At 40.2% G+C, this 27,506-nt stretch overlaps 3 protein-coding genes and 1 pseudogene across 10 annotated transcripts in view; 1 reads left to right on the forward strand and 3 right to left on the reverse strand.

The window, feature by feature from the left end:
• LOC110533974 (sodium/calcium exchanger 1) overlaps nucleotides 1-5,168 on the reverse strand; it is a 56,948-nt gene extending 51,780 nt beyond the window's left edge. Inside the window, exons 1-2 of one of the 3 annotated variants that reach the window (XM_036990385.1) lie at nucleotides 4,518-5,168; nucleotides 4,165-4,210 (exon numbers count right to left, since the gene is read on the reverse strand). The gene's annotated coding sequence lies outside the window, so the exon portion shown is untranslated. Of the gene's footprint in view, nucleotides 1-4,103; nucleotides 4,211-4,517 lie in introns of all 3 variants that reach the window. The other 2 variants (XM_036990384.1, XM_036990386.1) reach the window with 2 other exon arrangements.
• On the forward strand, nucleotides 1,399-17,431 carry LOC110533975 (bcl2-associated agonist of cell death). Of its 4 annotated transcripts, none has more exons than XM_021618572.2 (5): nucleotides 10,616-11,169; nucleotides 11,376-11,451; nucleotides 11,566-11,716; nucleotides 11,888-12,114; nucleotides 16,193-17,431. In XM_021618572.2, exons 3-5 carry the CDS (start codon nucleotides 11,575-11,577, stop codon nucleotides 16,292-16,294), a joined length of 471 nt encoding a protein of 156 aa, XP_021474247.2. In that variant the 5' UTR covers nucleotides 10,616-11,169; nucleotides 11,376-11,451; nucleotides 11,566-11,574; the 3' UTR covers nucleotides 16,295-17,431. The 4 variants fall into 4 exon arrangements, with proteins under 4 accessions (XP_021474246.2, XP_021474249.2, XP_021474247.2 ...); XM_021618573.2 differs by having other exon boundaries at nucleotides 11,379-11,451; XM_021618571.2 differs by lacking the exons at nucleotides 10,616-11,169; nucleotides 11,376-11,451 and adding an exon at nucleotides 1,399-1,527.
• A 721-nt stretch (nucleotides 17,432-18,152) lies between these two features.
• Nucleotides 18,153-20,701, reverse strand: LOC118966632 (annotated as a pseudogene).
• Nucleotides 20,702-24,149: 3,448 nt separating this feature from the next.
• zgc:77262 (RRM1_2_CoAA_like domain-containing protein) lies at nucleotides 24,150-27,270 on the reverse strand. Of its 3 annotated transcripts, none has more exons than XM_021618576.2 (2): nucleotides 27,042-27,270; nucleotides 24,150-26,543 (listed from the first exon to the last, which is right to left on the reverse strand). In XM_021618576.2, the coding sequence occupies exon 2, from the start codon at nucleotides 26,408-26,410 to the stop codon at nucleotides 25,454-25,456; it is 957 nt and encodes a 318-aa protein (XP_021474251.1). In that variant the 5' UTR covers nucleotides 26,411-26,543; nucleotides 27,042-27,270; the 3' UTR covers nucleotides 24,150-25,453. The 3 variants fall into 3 exon arrangements, with proteins under 3 accessions (XP_021474251.1, XP_021474252.1, XP_021474250.1); XM_021618577.2 differs by having other exon boundaries at nucleotides 26,757-27,270; XM_021618575.2 differs by having other exon boundaries at nucleotides 27,003-27,261.
• Nucleotides 27,271-27,506: the final 236 nt, after the last annotated feature.

The raw sequence follows: 27,506 nt of genomic DNA on the forward strand, positions 1-27,506 counted from the left end.
CAGAATGTTTTCTGCAAGTTTCCTCATGGTTCTATACACTATCTTGTTAAGTGTGTTCAGGTGTGTTGGCCGCGCCAGCTAATTGGCCACGCCTGATCTTAATAAGTGCTTGTTTCTTTTGAAATGGGGTCTGTTTGAATACACTAAAATGAACAGCTTTGTATGAGTAAAAAAAGAAACATGGCATGCTACAGTAGCTCAATCCTGGTGGCGCAGCGGGCTAATTCCATGGATAGAGAACAGAAGATCATAGGTTTCAAATCTCACTGACGCCGTGCCACAGTAAAAAATAAACGTGTTTGCATGATTAATGCTTAAGCAAATTCATTTCCTTGTGTCCTATCAGTGCTTGGAGTTTAAAACAGTTTAATCAAATTAAGCTAGCAGTGTTATTAAAAATCTTATTGCAACATGTTCTCAAAACATTATTTATTTACCTTCAAATAACCAATCATTTCCGTTCTCAGAACATTAATAAAACCTCCCAGGAAAACGTTCAGGAAACCATAGTAAAACGTTCTCAGAACCTCCCTGCAACCTAAAAATGCAGGCAAAATGTTCTCTTCCATTCTCAGAACGTTTTTAAAAAAGTTAATTTTTACGAGGGAGGGAGAGAGAGTGAGAGAAAGAGAGGGAGAGAGAGTGAGAGAAAGAGGGGGAGAGAGAGTGGGAGAAAGAGGGGGAGAGAGAGTGGGAGAAAGAGGGGGAGAGAGAGTGAGAGAAAGAGGGGGAGAGAGAGTGAGAGAAAGAGGGGCAGAGAGAGTAGGGAATTTAACATTCTCCATATGGATTCTCTTCACCGGGGTGGAGCTGAGGGACATACAACATAGTGTGCTTTTAATTTCAGGAAAATAATCGATAGCACTTCCTAGCTCTCCTACTCCTCCTGTCTTCAGTGGTTTGTGTTAATCAGCAAGATTTCATCAAACTGGTGTAGCTGTTTCTAACACGCAGAATCAGAACCATGGACAGCATCTGGAAACACCATAACAGTTATGCTGCTCGACAATGATTTATAGCAGTACTGTGAAAGTGTTTTGCAGTACAGAATTTCATGTTTGAGTGGACAGTCAATGTTTGCCAGATTTAATTTGTCAAGCACCCTTATATTTTAAGAGGGTATGAGACCCTAATGTGCCATTATATCATAACAATATAACAGGTTGGTAGCTTGGTTCCAATTAGTCACTTCAAGATGTTTAGTGGTAAGGGGCTGTGTCAACATAAAAAACGATTGCATAAACATTGCAAAAGACATTTGATTTTCTCAGTCATTGTGACACACACACACACACACCAGTCAACAAAATGTGAATAATTAACCAAGACCCTGAGGACCGTTCATCAGTTTCTGTTGAGAGATTACAACGCCTCTGCAACTTCCTTTAGTGCGTCACAAAGCCAAACACTAAACAGGAAACAGACATTAAATCTGAAATTAACATTCCTTCAGGACTAAAGAAGAAAGGATCCACAACCATGTTTGTGCATTCAGTAAAGCATCCCAGGATTCACTGTGCAGACGGGGTAAGTTTGCAATGTTAAATTGTAATGGTCTAGGGACTGGGGCACATGTTCTTCTATTCAATCGCCTGATTGGGGTCCTGGAAAGCTCAATAACTTTGGGATTTGATGAACACAAAACACACAACACAGTCTCTGTGCACACAAAACAGAACACATTGACCTATTCATTTTTGCAATTTGTAAGACTGGAATGACATTTGGGAGACATTTAACAAAATGCCTCACTGAAGCACACAAAAAGCTTCTTCCACATAGCACATGTGTTTAACCCTCTCTAGAACCCCAGGTTCTGGGTGGAGCTGGGAAATCCATAATCATGGTAAGAATGTGTATGTGCTTTCTTTTGGCTTCCCAATATCTGGAGCATGGATCACATGAATTGTATCTATCCACAACCTGCATTAAGATGAACTCAAACTTTTAGTGAGTTCATCAGCAGTAGCAGGGGATAGACATGCAACTTCTGTCACCAAGACCCCTTGCTTGAAAAAGTACACAGGGTTCGACAACACAATGCTGACAACAGACCTGACCTAAGTACATGAGAATACAAGACCCCTGGATTTACACAGGCAGCCCAGTTCTAATCTTTTTTTCACTAATTAGTATTTTGACCAATCAGATCAGCTCTGAAAAAAGAGCTGATGTGAAAATATCTGGTGTGATTCGTCAAAAAAAATCTGAATTGGGCTGCCTTGGAAACGCAGCCGACATGACCTAACACACCAGCAGATGGTACATTTTCAGATTTCAGAGGAGATATGTCCACTGTTTTCAATAAATCCACATGCCGGATCATTGTTGTGATATTGATGTTTTTTTTTTTAAGTGTGACAAACTAATCTATTTTTGACCCAACATGTGATCTTTCTTTTCAATGCACATTTTTCTCTGCGAGACATCCCTGAACCCTGGCAGTACTATTACCCACCCACATCCTGGTGAGCCGAACCGGACAGTTATCTCTGTGGTTGTGACTTATGAACTGAGAAAGACAGTGAATCCACTACTCACAACCAATCAGATTGCAGGATTGCAGAAGCAGAACAAATATTGGTGGAATGCGCCAGCAGTCAAAGTTCATGTCTCTAACCAAACCTCAAAAAACAGCAAAGAATGGTACTAGAGCCAATCCAGCTCAATGAGGATGTTGGCGATGGACAGAATGTCTCAACTTGACAAAATAACCCTACTGTACATGTAAAAACCGACATGTTGATACTTGTATCTTAAGAGAGGAAACTATTTTAAATCTGATATAACATAAAGGATAATAAAATAGGACTAATGCGTTTAATAAATAAACTAAATAGGCACTAAAATGACAAAGATTAAGTCATTATGTCATTTTGATGGATTCATGTTTGTGTCATGTTTCTGAACATAATTGAACTGTTGCATCCTAAAAATGGCATTTCTAACACTATATAACACTGAACGTACTTGTTCTTACAGGCCTTTTTGGCCAAGTCCCACAGTAGCTACTGAACTCATAGGAGCACAGAGGTTAAATGACTATGGATTTGTTCAATGAGTTGCTGTCTGCCATTGTTCTTTTTCACACCAGCTCCTTAATAATAATAATAATAATAACAACTGAAACCTCTAGGATGGGTAGTTAATGTATCGCACTAAAACACCACTAATCGCATTTACCATCCTCCAACGCAGAAAATGAGATCAGAGATATTCAAAATGCAAAAATACAAGCGGCTGTGCATCAAAGAAAGCTCAAAACCCCCTATCTCTCAGCATTCAACGTTTGTCCAGAGCCAAGCCCTACGAGAGCAGATAAAACAGGAACTGGATTCCCTTAACATGTGGTAAATAAAAATAGAACCACTAACTCAACATTAGATTATTCAGGTGAAGAGCGAAGGCATCCACAGGATTATGTAATATATGGTCTAAACATCTCAGGCCTCCATCCTCTTTTTTTCATCCTTCATAAGTATCATTAAGGGAATCTACATCACCGATGCAGCACAACACGCACGCTGATGCATTGCACTAATGAAAAAAACACATACACAGAGGTTCTCTTCTCACACCAATGCATGTGTTTCATCCAGGAAACAACATGTCATACCAGCAATTCACATTGTCATTTAATGTCATTTGTTTGGTGGAAAAACACTACTTTGGATGTGCAATTTGTAGTTACAGTGTTGCTGCGGTACAATAACACTCTGGACTCAGGTATAACCTAATCTCAATGTGTTATGTAAACCATATTGACACATCTTAATAAGACAAGTATGCAACTCCTGTAGACTTTGTAGCATTACCATGACACAATCAGGAAGAGGATTTAGAACATTACACTAACACACAGGTTGACAATAAACAGGTGTGCTAACGACAGCATCAACAATTGGACACAATACTGTAGCTAAGGTACTACAAACGTTAACAAGTAAACTTCTAGGGTACAAACAAAGCGATTGACTGAGGTTATGACAAATGAGTTATTTGCCAACATTATTACTTCCATAGTTTTAATAAAAAACACACAGTATTCCATAGTCTCTTGAATAGGTCAAACTCGCTGTAGAAAGAACAGTATTATCACTCACCTGAACAGCGCTCTGCCAACAGGAACTAAAAAAACTTGTCTTAACAGATCATCACCCTTACCTCTTCCGAATGGCAGGGGACAAGCAGGCTTTCTTCCTATGTGGTACTGTTGCAAGACAGGACAATGACATCAATTCTTAAAACTTGGTAGATAAGAGACACAAAATTACACTAGCGTTCAGAATCCATATGTTTTTTTAAAGGTGCACACAATATCCTACATGAAGCTGCCTGTATCCAATCCCAACGCACCTCCTCCCAATGAGACAACGTGTTGGTTAGCTTATTGTTAAACAACCTTGTTTACCATTAAAGTGGTAGCTTATTTGCGGAATTCATATGTGCAAGGTAAAGTAATGATTCATCCATTTGGTTCGGTGCTGGTCAATGCATTGTATAGCAATAATACTCACTTGCTGCTGCCCAATATCAGCTGCCTCCTGTCCTTCGACTCCTTCTCCGTATACAATGTGGCACAGCAAAACTCACTGTATGTTGCCTCCAAAGAACACTAGCCTATCAATGGTGCTCCTCGCGTTGATGCGCTGGATCTTGGAGACGTCGTTCAGCTTGCCTAGGCGCTTCTTCTAGGCTTCTCAGGCAGGTTTCCTTGCGAACATGGATTGAATTGATATGCTATTCTCGGTCATTTTATTCTTAATAAATAATGTCTGGTATTCAGAATCTTTTGTTTATGTTTTATTTTATTTAAAATCTAATTTGGCACTCGTCTCTGTTAGCCAGGCAATGAGCGGTTGTTGATGCTGAATTATTGAGTTAAATGATTGACACCGTGCTGGATCGTTTAAAGAACCTCGCTCCTTTTTGGATCGGCCATTTATTCTCCACAGCAACCAGAATACCAAACTACTGTTTGTCTGCACTAAATTAAACAAATAATTAACAGGTTTAGCATAATGTTTCACAATTAACCAAAAATGAATTGGAAAATGCTGTTTCTCAGAGTCCATTCGAAGAATAGCCTACGATAGAGAGATGCACATGGGTGTAGGCGCGAATGAGTGATGGAAACGGACTTAAACCCAACGCTCACATCAGCATCAGTTTAGCATAGAAGCAAAGGTGATGGAAATGGGGGAGAACAGGATGGATAGGCAGACACGGGGATATCTGCAAATGCAGCCCTCTCTAATTTCGTCTATCAGTGGACAGGGTTAGGCACCATGCAGAAACAGTGCGCGAGAGTGCGCGAGAGGGTACAGCAGTTTATAGAAGCGTGGACTGCAGAGCAGGGGGGGGGGGGGGGGGGGGGGCGTTTGGAAACAGCTCGATACGCGCGTCTCGTCCTCCCCATTGCCTGCCCATTAACCGCCGACATAAATAATTTAAATTATTGGATTTTCTCCACCAAAAAAAATTATAAAACCAGTGGTTACTGATCTTTTCTCTTCCTATTTACATTAATAATGAGTCTTTGCTTCATGTCAATTAACAACACTACTTGTTAGCATTTATCCAGTCTATTGAAACATTGCAATCTCCATAAATCTTACTGTTATAACCAGAGGTTACATTTGGGTAAATAAAGAATGGGGCTCCACGGCATACTGTAGAATATGAAATTGAATAGATTTATTTAGGTTGAAATAAAGTATAATGGTAAAGCAACTAATTTGGGGAATAATTTCACAGCTTTCAAAACCTAAATGTAACCAAATAACCTTTGGATGGAACCCATGGTTGTAACTCCCTATGAGAGCAATGTTTCAGACATTTTGAAGAGGGTTATGGTCTTCCTGGACAGGGGAACTGATAAACAAATTAAATCGTTGTCACTCTGCTGGTTTTGGATTAATGGACTGCCCACAGACTGGCATTGTGTCTATGGTTGCATAATCGAAAGCCACTTATAATCACATCATTCTGGATGAGCCCCAGCCCAGTGAGTGACAGCAGACCTGGCCTCCACAAATTTTCACAGAGTTTCCCCTGACAGCAGGGCCTCCCTGCACAACCTTAGGCTACTAAACAATGGATATATATTCATGTAATATCAAGTAATCATGTTTTCTTTGTTTTGCCTCTCACGGAATGCACCATTAGCCTACTTGCTCACAGCTACAGATTTGAGCCACCAAGGCATCTACAGTAACAAAGCCATTCAGGTTAGTTGCTCAGGGCCAGGGCAGGTGAGTAATCCAATTCCCCAAGCCCCTGTGGACATCGACTCAGTTTAAACCAGGGATGGGCAACTTTGATAGGGTGGGGGCCACAAAAAATCTGAACTCATCATGAGGGACCGCAGTCTGTGTACCCACATGAGCATACCCCCCCTCCATTTTGTGCAATTCTACACATTTTGCCATGGGGTGTAGAGAAAATGTTGCCGTTTTAAAGCAAGTCTGCTGCATTTCTACACATTTTGCCAATGGGGTGTAGAGAAAATGTTGCCGTTTTAAAGCAAGTCTGCTGCAATTCTACACATTTTGCCATGGGCGGAGAGTAGATTTAGCAATTTATAACTAATTGTATGCGATTCTACACATTTTTCCATAGGGTGGAAAGAAACGTTTGCTGGTTTTAATATGATATCTGAGTGAGACTGACAAACAAAATCAATGGGGGCCCCCCAGCCAGTAATTTGACTATGATGATCAAGTTTAGATAGCTGGCTGCAGACTAACTTACCAATCTAAAAATGTTTTGCTGACATGGGTTAATTGAGTGACTATCATTGACTGACATAGCAAGAGAAAAACTGCTGATGCACAACCAAATTTCGAAATTGCACCTTGTATATTCTACTATTCTAACTTAGAACAAACTGTATGTTGAGACCTCAGCTGCGTGGTTCTGGTACCAGTTCCAACCGACATTTTCCCTTAAAAATGTATATGTGGACAGCATAGATCGAGATGGCTTGCATTGAGCAATAACCCTGATTCTCACAGACACAGGAGTATGTATCTTCTGTCTGTGTGAAGCAGGATGTGAAATCTGACACCACTTGAAGCTGGGATGTCGGTCCTACCATTTAATTAGCTCTTTCGACTGTCCATCAACGCCTGGCTGAACTCTATGTCACAGTCACTAACAACTCATGTCTGAAATCCTTACATTGTAATGCCACAGGAGAGAGTGGTTTTGTTGCTGTAGCACATTCAGAGCTCATTTATAGCCAGTAATCTAAAATAATGAATAGATTTTAAACTAAAAACACTTTCTGTTTGTCATAGACAGTCAATATTAATATGAGATGAAAAGTCAGCTCCTAACGAGTCCAGGAGGCTAACCCCTGAGCTGACAAGGTACAAATCTCTCGCCTAGTTAAATAAAGGTAAAAAAATATATAATTTGATCAAGAGAACACCTTTAGAAAATATGCACACTAAATATGCAAATATGTATTTTACAGTTATAAGGAAGGTGAGGTCATTTTATCAATTGATTATACTATATTTATAAACAAATATAAGTAATGTTAAGCCTTATTCCTACAGTTTTGTTGAATAGGAAATACATAATGTAAAATATTTCATATTTTCAACACATTTGTACTGTGTACTTGAGCTTGTGTCCTCAAAAGTGACTACACTTCAGCAATTTATAACTATTTTTTACCAGAAAGGTGAGATTTGAACCTTTCTTGGAGTGTGCAGCATTGCTAGTTATTGTTTGTGGCCCTGTCATGATAGATTATTACTTTATCACTCAGACCAGATTACGTCGATTACATCTTCGATTAAATTTAGTTACAAATGATCACCCCATACTAATGTGCACAAAGGGTCCAGTAATCTGGTCTGAGTTCATAAACTAATCCCGGATGAGAAACAGCAGCAGTAAGATATACTGTACAATAAAATACTTAAATAAAGAATCCAAGCTCAAGAAATTATAAATAGAAAACAAGCACTTAAGGATTTAGGTTGATACCATCAGAAATATTAACTATAGGCAGCCTTGACACTGCTCATTTTCTAAGAAAACAGAAAATATATCCCAAACAGTGTGTGTGTGTGTGTGTGTGTGTGTGTGTATTCATCCCTTTGACTACTGGTAATCAAATCAAATCAAATCAAATCAAATGTTATTTGTCACATACTCATGGTTAGCAGATGTTAATGCGAGTGTAGCGAAATGCTTGTGCTTCTAGTTCCGACAATGCAGTAATAACAAGTAATCTAACTAACAATTCCAAAACTACTGTCTTGTACACAGTGTAAGGGGATAAAGAATATGTACATAAGGATATATGAATGAGTGATGGTACAGAGCAGCATAGGCAGGATACAGTAGATGGTATCGAGTACAGTATATACATATGAGATGAGTATGTAAACAAAGTGGCATAGTTAAAGTGGCTAGTGATACATGTATTACATAAGGATACAGTCGATGATATAGAGTACAGTATTTACGTATGCATATGAGATGAATAATGTAGGGTAAGTAACATTATATAAGGTAGCATTGTTTAAAGTGGCTAGTGATATATTTACATCATTTCCCATCAATTCCCATTATTAAAGTGGCTGGAGTTGAGTCAGTGTCAGTGTGTTGGCAGCAGCCACTCAATGTTAGTGGTGGCTGTTTAACAGTCTGATGGCCTTGAGATAGAAGCTGTTTTTCAGTCTCTCGGTCCCAGCTTTGATGGTGAGACTTTCAGTGAGCACACAGGCACTCTAGTAAAGAATATTTAATTTCTTTCCTATCATTGCATGTTGCCTTGACATGTTGAGTTGTCTCTGGTAGAGACTGTGATCTAAACTTATACCCATGAAGTGCTAGATAAAGTAAAACAGTCCAAACAACAAATAATTCCAGCAAGCCTAATACCTCCCTTTCCAGAAATGTTAGCAGGAATGACCCTCCCTTATTATGAATTAATATAAATGCACTTGTAGTGGTTGATATGGACTCAACATACTAAATTACAATCATGGATTTTGATTGGCCCATTTTATAGCATGCTACAGTCAAATAATTTACAGCACATCTTTGATGTATAAGAGTTTCCCGCCATCTAGTGGCCATAAAACGAAACTACAACTAGATAACTATAGTAAATAAAACACCATATAGTAAATAAAACAACATAGAGGCAAGATAGAGTCTGTATCTCAATGTTTTTTATGGCTTCCTTTCCTCGTTGCCTTTCCGGCCACCTTCTCATCTCAGACGACTTGATATAGTGTTGCAAAGGGAGGTTCTATAACTGGACATTTTCTAGGTTTACCAGTAAATTACCAGAATTCTGGTGACTTTACATTTTTGGGGGGGAATTTTAAAATTTCTTTTTTTGGTACTTCAGATTATTACAGGGGTCTGTATCTGGCCATCTGTATGGCCTTATCAAGTGTAAAAAGATATAAAATAATCAAATAAGATGATCTTAAAATAGAACTAGAATGACATTATCCTAAATATAAACCATCAACTTAGTGAATGCCATTTGGTGTTTAACATGAGGGTTTCAGCATGAAATATAATTTATATTTTTTTACACACTTTTATTTAACCATGTCAATATTTGTTGTAAATGTTTTGGTGCCAAACTGGTGGAAGTTTTATTTTTTTCTCACCTTTATTTAACCAGGTAGGCCAGTTGAGAACAAGTTCTCATTTACAACTGAGACCTGGCCAAGATAAAGCAAAGCAGTGTGACAAAAACAACAACAGAGTTACACATAAACAAACGCACAGTCAATAACACAATAGAAAAATGTATGTACAGTGTGTGCAAATGTAGGGAGTAGGGAGGTAAAGGCAATAAATAGGCCATAGAGGTGAAAAAATTACAATGTAGCATTAACACTGGAGTGATATATGTGCAGATGATGATGTGCAAGTGCAGTTGTGAAAAAAAAAACAATAATTGGAAGAGTTACAGAGTTAATTGAAAATAATGCCATTGCTGATTAGATGCTTTTTTCAGCTATTTTCTCTTGAACCATATGGTATATCCACTAAAAACTCATATACACAAATTAATACTATATACGAGTATATTTTTTAAAAAGTTATTCAAGTACAAATTACACAAGTTACTATAGATTTCCATTGAATACCTGTTTATTACCAAAATGACTGAATGTTCCAGTAACTTCGGTAAATTACCAGTAGTTTTCCAACCTTAACTTGATGAATGCAATCATTGGATTGGAGACATAACCGGTGGTTTTATGTACGGGTGCTTTTGAGGGAAGGGATCTGGGGAACAAAAGCAGACATAGGTTGACGTGATGCCCATCATTACAGGTCCATCATCATGGCCAGAATACTGTTCTGCTTCAAACAAATGAAAAATAATTAGGGGTGATATCTCAGATAAATCCACCTTCTCAAATTCAACAGTGAAAATTGCTCTAAATTACCGAAGAACAAATATACAGGCCATTGGTAAATGTGTCTACCTAATGTAAAAGTGTGTTTATTCATCAGCTAATCTAAATCTCCACGACAACACATCTATGATCCACTACGGCAGGGCGAAATGGATAACAAGTCACGAGTCGTTTGGCTTTCCATTGCCCTTTCGCAACAGTGACGTTTTGACAAGATAGTCACTCAGTAAACCCTAGCAGCGTGCCCTTATTGGCTCTTTCTGAATGCCAGTGGCAATCGATTGGGTAAAGAGGTAACTACTACAGTGGCGTACAAGACGACGGAAGACAACAAAAACATTGGGTGCGTCGCCTGTGATAGCATAGACTGTGAAAGTAGGTAATCACGTGAAGACATTTCGATAAGAATTTGAGAAAGTCGTCCAACTGAAATAGAATTTTGCGAAGACAATCGTGAAGAAAATAACATGTCAGGTAGCTAGTTATACAAGTTCATTTTGAACATTTGATCCGGCTCCCCGTGGCACACAAAACAATTCAACGACCAATCAGCTAACGTTAGCTAAAGGTAGCTAGCCCGTTACTATATTTTTGTATTCGGGTGTGCCACATGCAATGCGAGGAAATCATCACCGACCGGTTCGTGGAAAAGACAGAAATATCATATCACCTCCAGTTTAACATTGACAGAAGAAGAGGATAACCAAAATGTAATCAACCCTTTTGCAAGTCATCAGGACTCGAGACAGGTCCTTGGGTAAGTTCTAGCTAGCTAACTGGTTAAGTTACTTGACAAAAATATGTTGCAGATATTTTCTAAAAAGTTCAATTTATATTTGTCAATAAAATACATTTATAGTGATTTTACCAACACCCTGTGGTGATAGTATATCCTTACAGTAGATATACACTGAGTATACCAAACATTAGGAACACCTTCCTAACATTGAGTTGCCCCCCCAGCAGAGTTGCAGTTCTTGACACAAACCGGTGAACCTGGCACCTATAAGGGATCATAGCTTTCACCTGGATTCACCTGGTCCGTCTATGCAATGGAAAGAGCAGCTGTTTTTAATGTTTTGTATACTCAGGAATCGGATACATGGCTATAATCAACACTATCATTCACTGTGGATGTCCATTTTCTCTTCAGATATTTACAATGAACCACACACATGATTGTGTGGATGACAATCCAGAAACCATGAATGAACAAGATGAGTCTGACCACTCAGGAACCACACACTACCCAGAATTTCAGCTCCATAATGTCTCCACTACGACGAGCATCAGACCACGACCAGGTCAGAATTAAACTAGAATTTACCCTCAAACTTATCAAGCCTGGAAATGTAAAAGAATATGAAAATGCATTAATACTCAGTTTGGATACATGTGTGAACCTCTTAAGTTATATTTAAATATATCTAACCATATCTCAATCCCCCCCCATCCCTTTCCACTCACTGACACAGGTGGGCGAGCTCGGCTCTACTCCGAGTCCCAGGTGTGCTCCCAGGTTGGCAGAAGGGATGACACAGAGTTTCAGGATGCAATAACTCCTACTGAGGAGGGCGGGGGCGATGGGGCTCCTTTCCGAAGCCGATCACAGTCTGCTCCTCCTACACTGTGGGCTGCAAAGAAATATGGCCGCCAGCTGAGGAGGATGAGTGATGAATTTGACATCTGGCTTGACAAAGGGGTAAGATATGAGGTCTGACAGAGGAGTGTACAATTGAAAGCGTGGGGGACAGAGTTTACTATACAGTAAACGTGTAATCAATTTGACATCATCCTTCGCTACATGAATGGACTCCAAAAGTCTAGGCGTAGTGCATTTATGTACTTTAGGGAGCTAATTTTACCAGAGTATCACTACTTGACAGTGATTGCAGTAAAGACTGCTTAATATGGATGTAATGATTCACCATCTGTCCCCGATTCAAATGTTTAAAATAGAACTTGATCGTTCCGCAGGCCCCAAAGGATCCAAATGTAGCATGCATCGGTCAGAAAATTGAGTCAAACATTAAGAATTGCCGATTCACCAACATGTTTTGCTCATACTACTTTCTTTCTACCTTTCAAAAATACCTCTATTGTGACAACTGATGCGTCCTCTCCTTCCGTGTTGAACTAAGTATGTAACTGTGTTGACAGTCATTGATCCACAAGTCGTGTTGCATGCCGAACAACCCTAGCAACGTGTGCACATTTGTTCATATCCGTTGCTGGTTAGTGAGTTATAGCTCATTTGTAGTCCGCAATGGGGTAATGGTTGCTTCCAACAAGAGCACAAAACATTTCTAGACATCTGAAAAGCGAGTCAGGTAAAGAATCTTGTATTTTGAGACAGGCTTGAATAAGCTAAGTAGCCAATAGGCAGAGAGTAGCATTATTTGTTTGATTCTCTGTAATAATGGTATGGTGATGTATTTTATTTTGGAAAGTGGTTTCTTGCATTAAACAACAGCATTTTCAGTCACCTCCTTGTCTGAAGGACAAGTGGATAAACAGGTTAATGTCAAGCCCTGCATGTTTTTTCCAAATGTCTCATGGAATGTAGGCCTACATTGAACACCACACATTGGCTGCTACAGTGGGCTGATTGAACAGCTATTTCCATGTTAAAATGTTATGGGATGTATTTTCTCAATTGTTTTTGATGTTAGGCCTACATTATGATCAAATAGCCACAATAGCCCAATTGAACACTGTTAAAACTAATTTAAAGCTGGTAGAGCCTCAGTTCACAGTAAACGTTCAAGTTTGTGCTCAGCAGACCTGAAATTTTCTCAGTTCCGAAAGAAATTAGAGGGAACATTGGTGACAACCTATGTAATTTGCTAGGTTATTGTTATCTATGCACTGTTTAAAATGGTGTTTTTACCGGTAGTAAGCTATCGGAGACCACTGTCATCTGGCTATACCTGCTGAACGGGCCTTACAGGAGATTCACCATTAGCAATGCGTTTGGTAGTTTTGCTTTAAATAATCAGTGTATACTGATAAATATTGATACATTACTAGCTCAAACACTTAATCTGCAAAAATGACAGGGAGCCAGGCCCAGACGATCAGAAATGTCTTTATTACAGACAGAAATGCTCTTCAGTAAACTCCCACAGGTGAAGAAGCCAGACATGGAAGTCCTGGGCTGGCGTGGTTACACAGGTCTGCGGTAGTGAGGCCGGTTGGACGTACTGCCAAATTCTCTAAAATGACGGAGGCGGCTTTAAATTCTCTGGCAACAGCTCTGGTGGACATTCCTGCCATCAGCATGCCAATTACATGCTCCCTCAACTTGAGACATCTGTGGTATTGTGTTGTGTGACAAAACTGTGCATTTTAGAGTGGCCTTTTATTGACCCCAGCACAAGGTGCATCTGTGTAATGATCATGCTGTTTAATCAGCTTCTTGGTATGCCACACCTGTCAGGTGGATGGATTGTCTTAGTAAAGCAGAAATGCTCACAGAGATACAGTAATGCAAAAAAGTATTTAGTCAGCCACCAATTGTGCAAGTTCTCCCACTTAAAAAGATGAGAGGCCTGTAATTGTCATCATAGGTACACTTCAACTATGACAGACAAAATGAGGAAAAAAATCCAGAAAATCACATCGTAGGATTTTTAATGAATTTATTTGAAAATTATGGTGGAAAATAAGTATTTGGTCACCTACAAACAAGCAAGATTTCTGGCTCTCACAGACCTGTAACTCCTTCTTTAAGAGGCTCCTCTGTCCTCCACTCGTTACCTGTATTAATGGCACCTGTTTGAACTTATTATCAGTAGAAAAGACACCTGTCCACAACCTCAAACAGTCACACTCCAAACTCCACTATGGCCAAGACCAAAGAGCTGTCAAAGGACACCAGAAACAAAATTGTAGACCTGCACCAGGCTGGGAAGACTGAATCTGCAATAGGTAAGCAGCTTGGTTTGAAGAAATCAACTGTGGGAGCAATTATTAGGAAATGGAAGACATACAAGACCACTGATAATCTCCCTCGATCTGGGGCTCCACGCAAGATCTCACCCCGTGGGGTCAAAATGATCACAAGAGCGGTGAGCAAAAATCCCAGAACCACACGGGGGGACCTAGTGAATGACCTGCAGAGAGCTGGGACCAAAGTAACAAAGCCTACCATCAGTAACACACTACGCCGCCAGGGACTCAAATCCTGCAGTGCCAGACGTGTCCCCCTGCTTAAGCCAGTACATGTCCAGGCCCGTCTGAAGTTTGCTAGAGAGCATTTGGATGATCCAGAAGAAGATTGGGAGAATGTCATATGGTCAGATGAAACCAAAATATAACGTTTTGGTAAAAACTCATCTTGTCGTGTTTGGAGGACAAAGAATGCTGAGTTGCATCCAAAGAACACCATACCTACTGAAGATGAAAAGTGGCTGGGTCTTTCAGCATGACAATGATCCCAAACACACCGCCCGGGCAACGAAGAAGTGGCTTCGTAAGAAGCATTTCAAGGTCCTTGAGTGGCCTAGCCAGTCTCCAGATCTCAACCCCATAGAAAATCTTTGGAGGGAGTTGAAAGTCCGTGTTGCCCAGCAACAGCCCCAAAACATCACTGCTCTAGAGGAGATCTGCATGGAGGAATGGGCCAAAATACCAGCAACAGTGTGTGAAACCTTGTGAAGACTTACAGAAAACGTTTGACCTCTGTCATTGCCAACAAAGGGTATATAACAAAGTATTGAGATAAGTATTTGGTCAATAACAAAAGTTTATTTTCCACCATAATTTGCAAATAAATTCATATAAAATCCTACAATGTGATTTTCTGGAAAAAAAATCTCATTTTGTTTGTCATAGTTGAAGTGTACCTATGATGAAAATTACAGGCCTCTCTCATATTTTTAAGTAGGAGAACTTGCACAATTGGTGGCTGACTAAATACTTTTTTGCCCCATTGTATAAACAAATTTCTTCATCTTATCGCATCTAATCAAACTGAATCGCACAAATCTTTTCAAACTAAATTGTATTGTTCCTGTATTGTTTTGGAGCCCATGTATCCAGTAGTGCTGGAGGTCGGTTTGGTTTCGGTTTGATTATTAAAAAATAATCAAGGTTTTTCGGTTTCGATAAAATAAAAAAAAATGAAACGCGGGTTAAATTCTGTAACACAGAATAAAACAAAAGTCCCATGATGGTAGTGGCTTCCCATTACTGCAATCACTATCATTTATTCACTTTATGAAAATATTTCTGTTGTTTTGTTCATTGAGTATACAAAACATTATGAACACCTTCCTAATATTGAGTTTCCTCCCCCCCCCTTTTACCCTCCGAACAGCCTTAATTCGTTGGGGCAAGGTGTTGAAAGCATTCCACAGGGATGCTGGCCCATGTTGACTCCATTGCTTCCCACAGTTGTGTCCAATTGGCTGGATGTCCTTTAGTTGGTGGACCATTCTTGATACACACGGGAAACTGTTGATTATGAAAAACCCAGCAGCTTTGAAGTTCTTGACACACTCAAACTGCTCCGCCTGTCACCTTTGTGTGCATTGAGCTCATAGAAAAAAATATTATGAAATGGAATTCAAATTATCGATGTCGGTCAATTAGTTGTTTAAAAACGACAAACAAAACATTTTGGTTAATCGCTCTCTGATTCAGAGGGGTTGGGTTAAACGCGGAAGACACATTCCCCCTTTCCCAATACCGAATCATTTTGAAGGGAAAGATGCACATCCATACTGCTTTACATAAAAATGTATAGAGTTGACCTTTCTATCCATTTCCCTCCCTAGGAGCCCAAGAGAGGGATTAGCCCAGGAGGGGTCAAGCAGGAGGTCTCCCGAGGATGGTTCTCTTTCCTCTGGAGTCCAAACGAGGCCGAAGGCAGGGAGTGAAAAAGTTCACACCTCTTTCAAAGACCCAGCCAAGGCAAGAAGGAGCTCATACTCATTTCCATAACGACTGGACCACAGCTGAAATATTCACGTCCCGTGTGCATACTTTTGTGGAAATTACAGTATTTTTATGGAAAATATCACCAGTTCAAATGTGACCTTTTTGTACAATCAAATCAAACATTATGTAAAAATTCACTGCATAATTGAAAATATGTTGCAATAATTAACAATAACTTATTCAGTGCATAATAGATGCATTTTCTAAGCGACAATCTCTTGTGCTACTGACATATTTTTAACATATGTATAAATACGTATAACAAATATTTCCAGAGAAATTTCATAAATTGTTTTATTGAAAATGTTTTACATTTGTAGGTATGAATTTCAAGACCTAATAATCAATGGTTTGAAGTTCACAAAATGTAAATATACTTTCGAGATTCTTAAAATATGAAACGTGTGAAAGAACTGATCTGTGAGGACAATAATTATTAGACAGATATGTTGTATGTTGAACACAATTTCCTATTATACATATTTTTGTCCCGATTTCAATCGTTAGCTATGCTAGTCTATTGAATGCTTTATTCTGCAAAAACAAATTCTGACTTCACATATGCTCTTACAACTCTTCAATTCAGGGTTTTGACATTCAACAATTATCCTCATACATACTTTGACTGATACACTCAGTTTATTTTGGTATTTATCTTAAACTTAAGAGACTGTACATTTCATAATGTTCTTTCATTTGCAATCATCTTTAATTTAATATGTATATTTTTTTCAATTGTATATTATGCATACCAATATTTAAAACAAAAATGAAGACATAATTACAATCCAGGCCATATACACCCTTCTCAACTGCCTTATAAGCAAATATTCTGAATCCTGTTAAGTCTTCGGTTGAAGAAATATGAGTGTATAGATAGGGCAGTCTGGTGTAGAACAACTATGGTCACTGCCTTCAGTTATAACTGATATTCTACTTGAAACTTTTTGTGTCTTAACAGTTTGATATTTCTCCTTTTCATTAATAACTGTTAACTGTTTTTACATCTTTTTAGCAAGTAACAGATGAAATGTTTGAAAATGTCTTATTAAAACTAGTGCTGCACCGATATAACATTTTTGGCTGAAACCAATATCCCAATATTTTCCTTGCCAAAAAACCTGATAACATTTTTTAGAGTCCTTCTAAGCATTCTTGTACAGTTAAATAGTTAACACACCCAAGGATGCAGCGGTCTAAGGCACTGCATCTCAGTGCAAGAAGTGTCACTACAGTCCCTTGCTGTGCTGTTTTGTTGTCCATTTGTTCAGCCGTTTCATTCTCAACCAGGATTTCTATGGAACGCCGTTTGGGTCTTTGCGTGTCAAAAAATATACTATTTAACAATATTTGACGTGTCACATAATAATGCGTTCATACATTTTTTTACGTAGTTATTACACTGTGATTACACTATCACTAGTATTTCATGTCGCAACGATTCATCGATACGTATGCTATGATGCTGGTGAAGTTGTCTCACGCACCCACAGTGCTGTTCATAAAAAAAGCTAGCTGGCTCACGGATGCAAACAATGTTCTTCCCCAAAAACATAGCAAAACAATGTTTCAGTAGCTATAGTTAGCAAGCTAACTACATAGCTAGGTGTCATCATCTAAAATAACCCTAATTTATAAGACGGTTCTTATTTGATGAATGGTGGTCAGACCCATCTATGTGAAGCTAGCCACAATAAGGATTAGCTACACTAGAGGACTTTGCGGTTAGCCTTCAGAATTGATTTTATTTGATTTATTTCACCTTTATTTAACCAGGTAGGCTAGTTGAGAACAAGTTCTCATTTACAACTGCGACCTTGCCAAGATAAAGCATAGCAGTGTGAACAGACATCAACACAGAGTTACACATGGAGCAAACAATAAACAAGTCAATAACACAGTAGAAAAAAAAGAAAGAGTAAAGAAATAAAGGTATGGCATAATTATATTTGTATTAATTTGCCTTACTGTCAATGATTAACTAAAACATAACAATTGTTATTTGCAAATCTTTGTTGAACTCATTCATAATAAACATTTTAACATGTAATAGGATACAACTATGTTAACTAACCTATTGGCCAAACATTTGTTCAAGAATCAATGAACTATGTTCTAAACATAATATGGTAAATTAAACATTTCATTATAGGTCGTTTGTAGTTCAGAATTACACTTAACACATAATGTTCTACGACCAATCAAATATATTGTTGTGGGGCTCTCGCCTCTAGACCACACTAGTGGGATCTCTATTGCAAAACCTTGTTCCACTGTCCATGTCAGACAGTCTCTCCATCCAGGTCAAAGTCAAACACCATTTTCTCTCACCCTCTCGAGCCGTGAAGACCTGGGTAACATAGCCACACCCTACTGAGTGGCCCACCGCAAGAGCACCTGGGAGGCAGTTCTGCCATGCCCCTCCGCCATAACCACAACTTATGGTTCGGCAACAGGGTACCTTTCCCCAGGGAGGAATACGCCTGGAAGCAGACTCCTGAGTGCCTGTAAATCGTCCTCAGTTCCCTCTGTGCCAGTCTGGGATGGAACTCCACCTGCAGAATGGCAACAAAGAAATAGAAGGCAATCAGAGTTCAAATCCCAGGCCAGTTAAATTAATGCATTAAGAAGGAAAGAAATTCCACAAATAAACGTTTAACAAGGCACACCTGTTAATTGAAATGCATTCCAGGTGACTACCTCATGAAGCTGGTTGAGAGAATGCCAAGTGTGCAAAGCTGTCATCAAGGCAAAGGGTGGCTACTTTGAAGTATCTCAAATATAAAATATATTCTGATTTTTTTAACACTTTTTTGGTTACTACATTATTCCATATGTGTTACTGGTACTGTATATATAAATAATGGTGTGTAAAGACAGTATGGACAATATATGAATAGAAGTGACCATTGTTCAATGACTATGTACATAGGGCAGCAGTCTGTAAGGTGCAGGGCAGAGTAGAGTGTGGTAGCCGGCTAGAACAGTGACTCAGGCTAGTGGTGTTTAAAGCACCATTACTGTCTCCACCTTTTAGATGGTAGTGGGGTGAACAGGCTGTGGCTCGGGTGGCTGAGGTCCTTGATGATCTTCTTGGCCTTCCTGTGACACCGGTTGCTGTAGTTGTCCTGGAGGGGAGGCAGTGTGCACCCGGTGATGTGTTGGGCTGACCGCACCACCCTCTGGAGAGTCCTGCAGTTGTATACTGTGCAATTCCTGTACCAAGCATTAATACAGCCCGGCAGGATGCTTTCAATGGTGCATCTGTAGAAGTTTGTGAGGGTCTTGATGGCAAAGCCACATTTCTTCAGCATCCTTAGGTTGAAAAGGCGCTGTTGTGCATTCTTCACCACATTGTCAGTGATGGCCTCATTGCGGCCCAGTCGATGTGGATGGGGGCGTGCTCCCTCTGCTGTCTGCTGATGTCCACGATCAGCTCCTTTTATTTGTTGATGTTGAGGGAGAGGTTATTTTCCTGGCACTACTCAGTTAGGGCTCTCATCTCCCTGTAGGCTGTCTCATCACTGTTGGTAATCAGGCCTATCACTGTTGTGCCAGCAAACGTGATGATTGAGTTGTAGACGTGCATGGCCGCACAGTCCTGGGTGAACAGGGAGTATAGGATGGGGCTGTGGGGCACCCGTGTTGAGGATCAGTGTGGCGTAGGTGTTGCTGCCTTCCTTCACTTGGAGTCGGCCTGTCAGGAAGTCCAGGACCCAGTTGCACAGGGAGGGGTTCAGACCCAGGGCCCTGAACTTAGTAATGTGCTTGGAGGGCACTATGGTGTTGAAGGCTGAACTTTAGTCAATGAACAGCTGTGACATAACTTAAAAACTGTGCCCTTGTTGTATCCAACAAATCTTGAGGGTATCAATGTACCCTGCAGGTCTCCAGCAGCTCTGTCAGGTGTCTTGGAGAGTAGTTTGAGACCCCAATTGCTCCGAGCATCTCATTGGCATGGAGCTCCTCCATGACAGTCCAACTGTGGGCTCAATGCTGTTTATTCCTCTCGTCCTCTGATTCCAGACCCTCAGTCTCAGGCCCATGGATCAGGTACAGGTCCCCCCTATCCCCAGCTTCTCCAGTCTACAAGCACAGCCCTCTCTGACCATTGGGCCCATGTCCGCTGGGTACAGCTTAATGATGAGGAAGATGTCAGTTTGTGCTTGGGCATCAGGTCCAATTAGGCACAGCCCAAGTCTGCTTCATTGCCTTACACTGTAGGAGTTTTAAAAGGCACGATTTCCAGCCCCGACAGCAGCTTCAACACTCAGGTGCATTTGCTTACCCTGCAGCTTGTATGTTACTAGGCCCAGGGGGGGCATCTGAGCCCGTGTTCAGTCTAAAAGAGGGCAGTGAAGAAGACATCACTGCCAGATGAAGGGGCTGGGGAGGACTGTGCTTTAAGATTTTTTTTTGGGGGGGGGGGGACATTGTGGATATAAGCCATACTAGAGATGAAAAGGCGAAGAGAGAGATTCTCTTTATTCAGGCCAAAATTTGTCCACGAAAATAAGCCAACGAAGTGAGGAATTTTTGTATGGAGGTCAATGAGTGTCAAATTTGGTCAACAAAAAATGTAATTGCTAAATTGCTACGTGAGGCTTATTTGATCTAATAAACGTTTTGTAATGCTTAGGTTGTTACAAATGCACTGATGTAAATGGACACGTGGCATTTCGGCAATTTACCCCAAAACAACTTTTTTTAACCTTTATTTAACTAGGCAAGTCAGTTAAGAACAAATTCTTATTTTCAATGACGGCCTACGAACAGTGGGATAACTGTCTTGTTCAGGGGCCGATTTTTACCTTGTCAGCTCGGGGATTCGATTTTCGGTTACTAGTCCAAAGCTCTAACCACTAAGCTACCTGCCTAACTTGCCCTGTTGACATAAAGAAAGATAGAGGACTCATCATTGATATAAGCTGTTTTTACATGGACATTGCCATTGAGTGCTTCCACCATTTTAAAGTTGTCAACTGGGTGGGGATTCCTATGAGTTGGGAGCAATCAGCCAATAGGTAGGTTTCTATTGACCCAGGTTCGTTCGACAAAAGCAATGTTGCAACAACAAAAACTGGTGGATTTAGATTTTTTTGTTTTGTATTTTACTCCCTTTTTCTCCCCAATTTCGATCTTGTCTCATCGCTGCAACTTCCCAACGGACTCGGGAGGGAAGTTGAAGCTATGTCATGCGTCCCCCCTGAAACATGACCCGCCAAACCGCGCTTCTTAACACCTGCCCGCTTAACCTGGAAGCCAACCGCATCAATGTGTCGGAGGAAACACCGTTCAACTGATGACCGGGGTCAGCCTGCAGGCGCCCATCCCCCCACAAGGAGTTGCTAGAGCGCGATGAGCCAAGTAAAGACCCCCCGGCCAAACCTTCCACTAACCTGGACGACGCTGGGCCAATTGTGCGCCGCCCTATGGGAGTCCCGATCACGGCCGGTTGTGATACAGTCCGGGTCTGTAGTGACGCCTCTAGCACTGCGATGCAGCGCCTTACACCACTGTGCCACTTTTGGGAGGCCCATGTGGGTTCTTTTTTCAAAGTTTATTTTTTGCAACAAATTATGAAAACTTTGCCTTTCGAATAACTTATGGTTGCCGAACAGACTAATTTTGAAGGTACGCTGGGTGTGATATTATCACGAAGCCTAACTATAAAGTTCCATTCCCAATTTAATTCTAACAGCTTACAAAATCCATGTATTTAACTATAAAAATAATGTTTCTTTCCATGACAAGGATTGTCTTGTCTTTCAAGAATGACTGAATTGCTTTACATTAGACCCTGGCAATAAATACTCACATGAGAATTATTAGAATATGGCAAATGGTATAGAGCATTTGTGGTCAGAACTGAAAATGCGTGTGCGAGCAAGGAGGCCTACAAACCTGACTCAGTTACACCAGCTCTGTCAGGAGGAATAGGCCAAAATTCACCCAACTTATTGTGGGAAGCTTGTGGAAGGATACCCGAAACGTTTGACCCAAGTTAAACAATTTAAAAGCAATGCTATCAAATACTAATTGAGTGTATGTAAACTTCTGACCAACTGGGAATGTGATGAAAGAAATAAAAGCTGAAATAAACAATTCTCTCTACTATTATTCTGACATTTCACATTCTTAAAATAAAGTGGTGATCCTAACGGACAGGGAATTTGTACTAGAATTAAATGTTAGAAATCGTGAAAAACTTAGTTTAAATATATTTGGCTAAGGTGTATGTAAACTTCAGACTTCAACTGTATATGTTTAACACAGGGTACACAAACATGTTGTAGTATCTGAATGTTGGCTACATTCCAAAAATATTTCACATTTTCCAGTCATTTGCTTCACGCACTTCATCACATGCACTGGGGACACACATTTCAATAGTCAACAGTGGCTTCCTTCAACTACTTCTGATCTAAAAATCTAGACTGGTATAAAAATAACAAACACAGGCTAAGATCAAATTAATTCATTAGTTATTTCACTTTACTGCAGATGATCGAGTGGCCATATTTTATGATTAAATTGTCTCCTTTGCTCATCTCCTGGATCTCATCTCTCCTGGCTTTTACTCTTACTACCCAGATCCTTCCATCAGATATCAGAAGTTCAAAACTGTCTATTAAATATTCAGGTAATGCAGCATACTGGTATGCTATTTTACATAAGAGAATTAGGTGTTCCCTCTTAACACACAGACACACGCGATGAAGAACACAAGTCATGCCCAGCATTGGAAATCAATATAATTTATTGCACAGCAGATAGTAAAATAAGTCTTCAAAATGGCGGCTGTTAAAAAATTCACTTAATGATAAATGAATGACTAATCGTTATGCTTAAATACTTACAAATCCTTAAATATACCATAAGGAACCGTACACAGTGACGTGCTTTAGACAGAATGGAAGAGGAAAGAGGGTCGAAAGAGGACAGTATCCGATTCTAATCCATGTGCTTGAAAAGGGATCATGGGCCAAATCCTAATTACTTTCCAGAGTTCTTTGTCCTCATTCTCACGTGTCAATCAAGTCCTTCAAGACCAGACCAGCAAGGACAGAGAATTAAGACATTTCAGATTAGATTTTTTGGACATAACTGAAAATGTGCACCATTGTGGGACCATGGATTAGACTGGGGAAGTACACCATGGAGAGGTTGCAATGTTGCACACCATCAAAATAAATAAATACTAAAACATTTATCAGAGACCATGCAGGAGGCCCTGTGCATCCTTACATTCAATTTCAGTACTTTCAGTTTTCCTGTCAAGCTCATGACACAACTTGTCACTTACCTTTTTCAGATGAATGAAAGCTTCCATAGAATAGCTTATGTACAAGATCAATTAAATAGCAACAGGTAAGGGTTACATATACCGGTCCTACTCCTCTATTTGGAGAAAGGAAGTGACTAAATAAAAGGGAAAGCCATGTGTAAGGTCTTACACAAAAGTGAGTTTAGTCACAGTTTAGCCCCCTGTGGGGGGTTGTTTGTGGGGGTAGGTTATATGAAAGTTCCTGTATACACCCGACATCTTACCTTCTGCAGATGTTTGACCTCCAAACACCTCAACACCATTGACATTGTTCTAAGCTACTCGATTGACCACCGGTGAGGATGTTTTCCCCCCCTTCCAATTCATATCTGGTTGTAAAAGGACAAAAACCATTTCAATTAAACAATTTGTAACTGTCAATCATGTATTTGAGCAAGAATTATTCCACTATCAATTCGTAAAGATATAGTCAACTAAAAAATAAATGAAATGAAAAATCGACGGGATCAGAGGTCGAACATTTATTTAAGCGGCCAAATGACAACAGCGGTTGATCAAGACATTTGTTCATGTATTTCTTCTAATAAAAACAAGTCAGATTTGTCCTTATAGGCGTAGATTTCTCAATTATTTTTATCTTGGATTACATCCATTTTATACAAAAACAAAAAGGACTTGTTACTCTACGGACAGCGAGTGATTCATATGCATAATGTCAAATAGATATACAGGCTGTGACTCCGGAGGTGCAACAATTTTTCGGTGGTTATCTTTTTATTTAGTCGTCAAGTCGATGAATCGGTCGTATCGGGTTTCGTTTCGGAGACAATGCTTTATCCTACGATGCTGCACCGAATGTGGCCAGGCCTTCAGATGAGATGAGCTTGGTCAGCTGATGCAGTGTGCTTGGTTAGTCAGTCAGCTAGTTTGCACACAACAAACACCCCAACCTTTGAATTGTGGTGAATGACAAAAACCTGAGTGAGAAGGATTTTAGGGGACTAAAATCCTCAGGAAGAAAATAAAAACGTATTTGAGAAAAGTGTATCAGGACTTGACAACAAAATAAATGTGATAGACAAGTATGATATAAATAACTTACCACTGATAATTACATATCAATTTCCCTTCAAACTGTCTCCAAAAAAGCAGAAATAGTTTTAGTCAATGTCATCCACTCAATGTAGGGCGGGATTCCCCAATAGGTGGCCCGTAATGATTTTATTTGCCGATTTAGGAAATATGTTCACAAGTATATGTGATCATATTCCTATGTAATTAAGGTTTGAAATGATTCTGTTTTTGTCAAATATGATCTGTTTTGGATACTTGAGGTCAATTTTCAGTGTACAAATTATTTATAACTATGTTCCGGCATTCCAACCCTCCGCTGAAAGAAAAATCTGTCCACGGCTTAATGTAATTGGGGACCCCTGATGTAGGGCCGACTACACAAAACATCATTCCTATTCTACATTTTAAAAAATCCTAAACTCCTTCAAAAATTCAAAATATGACATTAATATTAACAAACATTCAAAGACACAAGCTTACCACCTCAAGTCTAAAAATCTGGCAACAATGAAAAACTAATATAAAACGCATTCAAAGACTGCTGATATGGCTGGTGATTATTCATGATCAACAAAAACTGGTCAAAATCAATTAAGTGTGCTGCTTGACTTGACAAGTAAGCTTTATGAATGAACGGTATTGTTCCTATTACCCGTTTTTCTAAAAAACTGCGCACTCATTGCCAACATACTCATACACAACATCTTCCACCGATTTTTTTTTCCAAAAAGTGCCCTTAGTAGCCCCTACCAAAACCATTGGAGTACTTCTCCTCAAAGTAATCATCCTTATCAAAGCCTGAGCCCAGAGCATAGCACATAGAGGAAGGAGGGGGCACAGAGCTGCCACCAACAAAATCTCGCCCGGCACCCCTTCGGGCATAGCTGGCAGAGGAAGGTGGGGGTGGAGACCAGCTAGCCAGTGGGCTGCGCTCCCGGTAATAACAGGAAGTAAGGGGGGGAGAAAGTGGCCGCTGAGGGAGTGGGGGAAGCCGTCGCTCATAAGGATCCTGCTCATAGTAACGTGAGGAGGAAGAGTATGGGTCATGGAGGACACGCCTCTCATAGAGGTCACACTCGTAGTAGGCCCTAGGAGGGGGTGGGGGAAGGGGAGGAGGAGGGGGATAGCGACCACGAGGTGGGTAGTAGTCACCGTGTAGAGCTCGAGGGGGGAGGTAGTGAGGAGCGTCGTGTGGGTGAGGTGGATAGTGGTGAGGGTAGTCATCCCCTCTGCCATTTCTGGCTTGATTGTTGCGGGAGATGGATACAAAGATCTTTTGGCCCTCCATTTTAGAGTGGTTTAACTTGGAAATGGCCTCATAGGCTTCATTTTCTCTCTGCATGTGCACAAAGGCAAAGTTCTTAACAATGTCACACTCTACCACCTTACCAAACGGTTGGAAAAGCTCTCTTATCTTAGCAGCTGTGGTCCCCTCAGGGACATTCCCAACGTAGATCTTGGTGGCATTGCGGACCTTCGTAGTGGCAAACTCCACAGTGATGGGTGCCCCATTCAGCTCATGCTTATGGAGTTCTGCCACTGCCTTCTGGGCTTCCTCCTCCTCATTCATGTGCACGAAGCCATAGTTTTTCAGAATGTCACAGTCTGACACCTGACCATATTTCTCAAAAAGAGTACGCAGTTCTGGTTCTGTGGTTGAGGAATTCACGTTTCCAACAAATATCTTCACCATTTTAGTATGGTAGCTAACAAGACACAGTCTTGACTTAGCTGTTTCAGAGAAAGGTGTGTATCAAGTGTAAATGAGGATTCCTGGAGGACTCTTCTTCAGCACTCACACGGTGACAGAGCAGCTTCTTCAGTCTCTAAAACCAAAATTAAGAGGAGTTAGATAGCGATTAAGATCTCATTAGAAACGTTATAGTAAATTGGAGTCCTGGGGGTTTTCTCTGGCACACTCTTGGCTCTTAGGGGCTAACATTTGCTAGCTTGTTGCAGCCAGGCTAGGGTCGGAGCTGACTAGTATATTTGCTAGTACATTAGCTAGCTGACTGATAGCGAGTTACAAAAGGACTTACCAATTACCTTAGTAGATGTAGATTACTGTAGCTAGAAAAATAGTTTTGCTAGTGTATGTAAGGTTAGCGAGCGAGCTAACTAGCCAACTGAAAAGCTGCCAGCAGTAGGCTAGCTAGCAAGCTAACAACGTTATAGTAATGTTAGATATGTTTAACCGTTAGTAACTAACTACATCAAGCTAAAGTTTCCTAGCTACCTTTTGAGGTTGTTTAGTCTATTTCTGTACAAATTAACTTTAATCTCACCTTGCCAGTTAGGTTACGTAGCTAGCTATGTAACGTTACCTTCCTTGTACTTTGATGGCTTCTCACCAGCCCCACATCGGTTTCCACTAGATAACGCAGCCACAAAGTCCCAATTGTCTATATCGAAAACGTTTTTGAAACTACAAACATGATTTTGTGAATTTAATTTAAGGTTATGCATAAGGTTAACAGTGGGGTAAGGGTTAGGTTTCCAATAAGATTTTAATAAAATCAATTGTAGAAATAGGCGGGGTTTATGTCTTTGTGGCTGTGGTAACTAGTGACTACACCTTCTCACTGACAGCAAATGGCGTGAGCCAGGCAGCAAGCCAGCTGGCTAACTGAAGAAGGAAGAGGACTTTGTCGTGCAGCTGCGTACCAACACCAAGTAAACTGCTCAAAAAAAATAAAAGGAACACTTAAATATCACAATGTAACTCCAAGTCAATCACACTTCTGTGAAATCAAACTGTCCACTTAGGAAGCAACACTGATTGACAAACA

Source organism: Oncorhynchus mykiss, chromosome 10, assembly GCF_013265735.2.
Source record: "Oncorhynchus mykiss isolate Arlee chromosome 10, USDA_OmykA_1.1, whole genome shotgun sequence".
NCBI lineage: Eukaryota > Metazoa > Chordata > Actinopteri > Salmoniformes > Salmonidae > Oncorhynchus > Oncorhynchus mykiss.